The sequence below is a fragment of the Triticum aestivum genome, chromosome 1A (genome assembly GCF_018294505.1).
Source record: "Triticum aestivum cultivar Chinese Spring chromosome 1A, IWGSC CS RefSeq v2.1, whole genome shotgun sequence".
NCBI classification, from domain to species: Eukaryota; Viridiplantae; Streptophyta; class Magnoliopsida; order Poales; family Poaceae; genus Triticum; species Triticum aestivum.
Window position 1 is genome coordinate 481439933 of NC_057794.1, and position 6943 is coordinate 481446875.

A 6943-nucleotide genomic window follows, 5' to 3' on the forward strand; every position below is an offset into this window, starting at 1 on the left:
AGTATGGACCATATGTACAAAAGCCTTATATACAGAAAACAACTCAGAACGATGCTTCATAAAATAGACCCAAGTATGTCGAGAGTGATCATCAACAAATATGACATAATGTTTGTGGCTACCTTTCAAAACAAAGGGGGAAGGACCCCATACATCAGAGTGCACTAAATCAAAAGGATGACTAGAATGAGTAGTGCTGGAAGAGTATGGAAGTTGTATTTGTTTCCCTAGCTTACAACCCTTACAGTGAAAACCAGCATCTATGGAAACATGACCCAAAACACCTTGTCGAACAAGGGTAGATAAACGAGAACCACACAAGTGACCTAAGCGATGGTGCCACTGGGCAAAAGAAAACGACGAAGTGGATCTTGATGTTGATGCAGCCATCTGGAACGCGGATGTGGTGGAAGCTGAAGGAAGGTGTAAGGTGTCAAGGATGTAGAGGGATGTGGATCCTCTACGGCGATGGCCAGTTCCAATGACCCTCTTGCTCTGACGGTCCTGCACATAACAAAATGAGTCATCAAAACCAACAAAGTAGTTCATATCAGCAAGCTGGCCAACAGACATAAGATTCATGGACAGCTCTAGAGCAAAGGAGATGGCAGGAACAGAAAACTTGGATGTGCAAAGAGAACCCTGATGAGTAATAGAACAAGGTGTACCATCAGCAGTCTGAACAGAGGCACCATCCCGCACTGGCTGGCAAGACACAAGCTGAGAGTGATCAGAGGTCACATGGAAAGAAGCTCCAGAGTCCAGAACCCAAGGCTGGGTTGCAGCAACAGCGGGCTGAGAGAGAACAGATGTAGAAGCACCCCTCGCTTGCTGCTGATAAGGAGCTTGCTGCTGATAAGGAGCCTGGGGTGCACAACGCTGCTGATTGAGGGCCCGTCTAGCCTGAAACTCAGCTAACAGCTCTGGATGAAGCTTGAAACAACCATCTCTGTGGTGTCCTGCCTTCTTGCAGAAGGCGCAGACGGCAGTTGAAGGTGTGGCCTTGGAGGCACCTGGCCGCTGAGGAAAAGCCAGAACACTAGTGTGTAGAGTCTGCGCAGAAGTAGCCCCAAGAGAACGGAGACGAGTCTCCTCAGCGATCAAGCTAGCAAGTGCCTCTGTCAAGGTGGGAGGAGTCGTACGACCAAGCAATTGAGTGCGAATGTTCTCAAAGTCTGGCTTGAGACCCATCACAAACTGAAACATGAGAGTCTGATGGTCATACTTTTCCTTTGCTGCACATGACTCACAACCAGAATTACCCTTTGGAACCATGGAACCTAGCTGCCCAGTGATGCGAGTGAAAGCTCCATAGTACTCTTCTATGGACATGTCTTCTGGCTGCCGAGTGTTGTGTAAATTCTGCAACAAGGAGAAATGAAGTGCACTGCTGGGCTGAAGGTAGCGCTGCTCAAAGTACTTCCATATCTCTTTAGCTGAAGTGTGATGCTCAAGACTCATTCGGAGTGAGGGTTCAACACCCAGAATTAAAACTCCCATCACACCATCGATCTTTTGCCAAGACTTCCTTGCTGCATCATCATTTGGACTAGGTGGATCATCTGTCAGATGAGAAACAAAACCAGCTGTCCTCAAGACAGTCCGGGCAGAAAATGCCCATTCCCTGTAGTTTGAACCATCAAGCTTGATATCTATGATCAAAGAACCAAATCCGAAATCATTTCTTGCCATAGTGGTGAGCGGTCAGCAGCTGGAAACACCCAATCTGATAGCAGCTGCAGGCAGCAACAAGAGAAGAACAGCAGACAGCCACAAACAGAAGCTGGATCTGGATCTCACTGGATAGAAGGTGGTGCTTGTTGGATCTTGCTGGATAGAAGGGGAACGCCTGGAGCTTGCTGTAGAGCAGGGAAGGCACCAAGAGCTTGCTGGAGATGGCTGCTGGAGAGCAGGGGAAGTATTCTCACAGAGTAGCTGTGAGGACACACAGAGGAGCTGCTGGAGAGCAGCTCCTACAGGTTGATGACGAAGATGGGATGGGGCAGCGATGTGGATGTCTCCTCACCAGACAGATCCGCCTGAATCACCTCACCGGCGGCGATTTCATGGGTGGCGGCTGGAAGAGGGACTAGGGTTTGGTCCTGGTCTGATACCATGTTAGAAAACGTGAGGAAGAGAGAATGACCGAACAGTTTTCTGTATTGAGGAGGAGAGAGATATATACAAGGTTACATGGGCCTGGGCCTCACTCTAGACTATGGGCCTGGGCCTGTACAAGACAAACACAACATATATACTTAACAGAACGAAGGGAGTATATCAGAACACGTGAGTGAGCGTCTGATCAGGTTGCTAGCTGGAGCAAGCTGATGTGCTTTGCAGGCCTGCCCACCAGCTTTTGAGGCTCAAACTCCATCAGGTGGGTACTCATGTTTTTCCTTATTCGGGAAATGCCACTAGAGGCTAGCCCCAGATTGGTCGAGTTGACAGGATCAACAATTTAAATAAGTTTTTTATTGGCAACAGAAAACTGCAGCCATTATCAACAAGCAGAATTTAAAGAATATATATATAGTTCATTGCTTCACGGTAAAAGATGCTCTATGAAGTACTTAAAACCTCAAACCAACAAAACAAGCTATCCAATGCTATTATATGCTACTCCCTCCGTTCACAAATATAAGATGTTCCAACTTTTTCCTGAATTGGATGTATATAGACACGTTTTAGTGTCTTTGTTCACTCATTTCAGTCTGTATGTAGCCCATATTGAAATATCCAAAACATGTTATATTTGTCAACGGAGGGAATATCAAATTAGACAAGTACCATTGCGTTGCAGGCAGCTGGGTAATCAATTTTTGCATCCATCACAATACGTTTTGCCATATCCATGTCTGCTGATTTGTCAATATATACATGACAAACACCATCTGCACAGGGGATGCAAAGACTTATTCAATACAAACTCAAATCTTAAACAGCAGTCTAAGAATTTAACATTTTAGAAAGCAGTGGTAGCAGCAACAATAATGTTCATTAAGAGAATACCAGCATGGCCAAGAACAGGAATCTTTGTTGATGATTTGATTTGAGCAACAAGCTTATTACTCCCTCTTGGAATGACAAGATCAATGACATCATCATGCTGTATGGTGTTATATGTTTATTAGGCATATTGGTAGAATAATTATTTAGATAATAGAAACGAATGCTCACCTTCAGCAAATCCGCAATTTCATCTCTAGTTGTAATAAGGCCAATCAATTTTTCACCAACATTGTCAGGAATAGCATTGGTTATAACCTGTAAACAATGAATAGATATTTTAAGGACACTAAAGGCTACAATAGTATACCATGCCAAAAGGAAGCTACTACATAGGAAAAGATAATACCTTATGCAATATTGCGTTTGATCTCATTGCTTCTTTTCCACCTTTTAGGAGAAGACCATTACCACTTCGAATGGCTAAAGACGCAATCTAAACAATGGTGTTCAAACCAAGCTGCTTAATATACTTGAGTACAAACCAAATGCAAGCATGTGGATTATAGAAAAAATAACTAAAGTACATCAACAACAAACAATACCTGGACTAAGGCATCAGGTCGGGACTCAAAAATAATCAATAGAACACCCAAAGGGCAAGATGTTTTCTCAAGAACTAAACCATCAGCAACCTGAAAAAATAAACCGATGCGTTCAAACATGGAAGCTTTTCCCAGAGTTCCAATGTGTAGTTCAAATATAAGCACTCACCTCTGTCCTTTTCAGTATCTCGTTAATAGGGTCTTCCATATTCGCAAGAGTGCGAACAGATTTGGCAAGGCTTGCTATCTACAAATGATGAATATAAGCTGGATCAACCAATAAATAATATCCAAAAATGAAAAGAAGCAAGTGTCACCTATCAAACAAATCAATTTAGTTCTAACAAGCAAGACTATCCAACTGCCTACCTTTCCTGGTTTCAGAGTCAATCTAGAAACCAAAGCACTCTCATACCCAGCCTCATGTGCTGCTGCTAAATCTGCTTCATTCTCGGATCTAATTAAATCCTCATTTGCCTCTAAAGCATCCGCAACATCTAATAATATTTTCTTGCGCTCCTCTGATGACAAATTCTGTTTCAGGTATCCATACAATATAGAATCAGTATCACGAACCAGGCAAAAAAGAGCGAAAAGACAGTATGGACCGTTCAATGAGCAGGAAATTTGTACGAGAAAAAAATATACCTGTAGATGCCTTGAACAATCCCGTGCAGCAACAGCCATTTCACGGACACTGGTGTCCTTGGATGGTTCCCACAAACTTGCATTTTTATGAAAAAGGGTACCAATTTTTTCCCCACGGAGAACTTTAACAAGGCTCTGAGATGCACATCCACTTCAAGAACAGTAAACAAGTCAAATTACTCTGCCATTCACTGGGAAAACAAAAATAGCTTGCAAAAAATGGAGTTTACTACTCATTATTTGGGTTTGAAGCATTGGTAGCTCTTTAAGAAAAAAAAACAGAAATGCAATTATCAAGCTTCTTTACTTAACAATAATTTCAGACCATGTTCAGACAGTAAGCATCACAAGAAAAATTACAATAGCATGCAGGGTGCATGGGTCTCAAAAGCAAATGCATTTTCGGCAGATTTATCATGGTGTTATAATCAGAACTGTTCGTCATTAATATAAAAATAACTAAATATTGGACTTCATATGTTATTTCAGATTTATTGTTAACATGGTTTAAACTTTCAACTGACTCTTTTAAGGTCCTTGATGAGTGTCAAATTATATGACTTAACTGTAATATTAGCAGTGAATTGATTCAATAAGATCTGGTGTCTATGGAATCAGAATTGCAAGTAGCCAAATGGCACATTATTGCTTGCATATGATGCACAAATAAATACCATAGAATGTGTGAAGTATATATATGAGCAATGCTAGGCATCAATATTTCACATGCAATAAAAAAGGCAAATATTCAAGTTACCTTGTAATAACAACAGGTACACCACCCGTTGAAGCCCACACAGCAGCTTGGACTTTAGCTGTCATGCCACCTCTACCAACACGGGACTTGTCTCCAAAAGTAATTTCATGATAATGTTTTTCCTTGATATAAGTATGTATTAACTTCGATGAAGGTTCACTTGGTGGACCGCTGTAGAGGCCATCCACATCACTAAGCAGAACAAGGAGATCAGCTTTCAGTTCCAATGCCAGTAGACCTGCCAAACTGTCATTATCCCAGAATATACCAGATGAATCCTGTAACAGAATTGTTGTTGATGAACATCACAATGAAAATGATGGAAGGTATTGAAACTGGAAAGACATGGATTTTTATGTATGCAAACAATCAAGCTCAAACTGTACAGGTAAGCACAATATCGCTATTACAGGGTAATGTATTGTACAATACGCACCTCGTATGGAGCCTTCCTCGTACTGATGGCATCATTTTCATTAAATATTGGAATAACTCTAAGCTCTAATAATGACTCGACAGTTTCGCGGAGTCGCTCCCGGAAATTTGAATTGTCGAAGTCACTATCTGTCACGAGAAGTTGTGATGATGACACATCAAGCTGCAACATGAGAGGTTTGATGTTACAAACAGACACACAAGGTACCAATTTCTTCCAAGTAAAGTTGATGCCAGGCTAAATAAACACACTTGGGTAAACAACATGTCATAGAGTGCCATCAGCCCACTCTGACCAACAGCAGCGCAGGCCTTCCCGTCCAGCTCCATCTGTGGCTTCTGCAGATCAGCAAAGCTGCTATTGACGAGCTTGCGGTACCTGAGCCGCTGTCGCCCCACACCAACAGCGCCCGAGGTGACCATAATCACCTCATATCCTTGAGCATTAAGATCCTTGACCTACATTGCCATTTAGCTGATTCAGGATTCGCTTCAGACTGCATATATACAGAGTAGAGAAGGTAGGAGATGAGAATGTTACCTGCTCGCACAGGGCTCCAATCCTGCCCAAAGCCAGTCTTCCATCATTTCTGGTGATAACTGCAGTGCCCACCTGACATCCAAAAAAAGGAATTAATAGAAAATAAAAGTGACAGGGACAAGGATTCCATCTACGTCTCCTGTGTTGCATCTTTGACTAGATTCCTTAAGCGTATCTAAGATGCTCTCCCAGAATGGACCACTTTGAGGCGAGCTAGCAAAACTGACAAAGGTACTGTTCTGTTTTCCAAACATAACAAGGAAACACAGTTCTACCCTTTACACCATAGATTTCCATGAAAACACGTATCTGAACAACGAAATCACGAACTAAAGAGGTCCTCCCATTTAACGAAATTTGAGAAACATCCCAAAATTCCTCTCCGCCTTTCTATCATCCATTTCCATCTGACACAAATCACCTTTTCCCATCTGACGCGAATCACCTTTCCCCTGAAGCTGTTCCGATGCCTGGTTACGGAAGGCCCCAAACATCCTGGGCGCCTCAAAAGTTTATTCATGACGAGAACTCCGCCATCAACGCGTCAGAGTTAAAACCCAAACCCCAGGCATAACCCCTCCGCCCCCCGCCCTCCCCGAGAACAAATCACGAGAACTCTACACGATTACTCCTCGATTCGATGCAGAGAGGCCTCGGAGAGACGCAGCAATGCGGCGAAGAGCAGCAGCTTAGATCTAGCAGAGACGGGCTGATAAATTAGTCAAACAAACAAACAGACAAATCAACCTTGATGATGATGCGCTTCACGTCCTTCATGAAGCTCCGGTTGGGGTCGGCGCCGGCCATGGCCGCGGGCGGAAGTGGGCTGGCTCGGCGCGCCGCCTCTCCCTTCTCTCTCGCTCGCCCCTCCCTCTCTTATCTGCAGTGAGTTTTTTCCTCGTCGCCTCGTCGCCGCAGCCGCGATGTGTGGGGGGGTCAGAAAAGGGAGGGGGATAGAGCCGAGCGGTTTTAAAGGGGGGGTTGGTTCCGTGAGCGTGGCGAGGGGCG

General features: G+C 43.6%; 1 protein-coding gene across 1 annotated transcript in view; it reads right to left on the reverse strand.

The window, feature by feature from the left end:
• LOC606368 (delta-1-pyrroline-5-carboxylate synthase 1) overlaps nt 1-6937 on the reverse strand; it is a 12794-nt gene extending 5857 nt beyond the window's left edge. The window contains exons 1-13 of the mRNA XM_044481365.1: nt 6683-6937; nt 5936-6007; nt 5647-5853; nt 5396-5557; nt 4960-5237; nt 4203-4353; nt 3924-4088; nt 3724-3801; nt 3555-3644; nt 3359-3445; nt 3181-3267; nt 3013-3109; nt 2791-2894 (exon numbers count right to left, since the gene is read on the reverse strand). Coding sequence (XP_044337300.1) covers nt 2791-2894; nt 3013-3109; nt 3181-3267; nt 3359-3445; nt 3555-3644; nt 3724-3801; nt 3924-4088; nt 4203-4353; nt 4960-5237; nt 5396-5557; nt 5647-5853; nt 5936-6007; nt 6683-6742 — 1638 coding nt within the window. The 5' untranslated portion in view covers nt 6743-6937. The remainder of the gene's footprint in view (nt 1-2790; nt 2895-3012; nt 3110-3180; nt 3268-3358; nt 3446-3554; nt 3645-3723; nt 3802-3923; nt 4089-4202; nt 4354-4959; nt 5238-5395; nt 5558-5646; nt 5854-5935; nt 6008-6682) is intronic.
• Between the last annotated feature and the right edge of the window lie 6 nt (nt 6938-6943).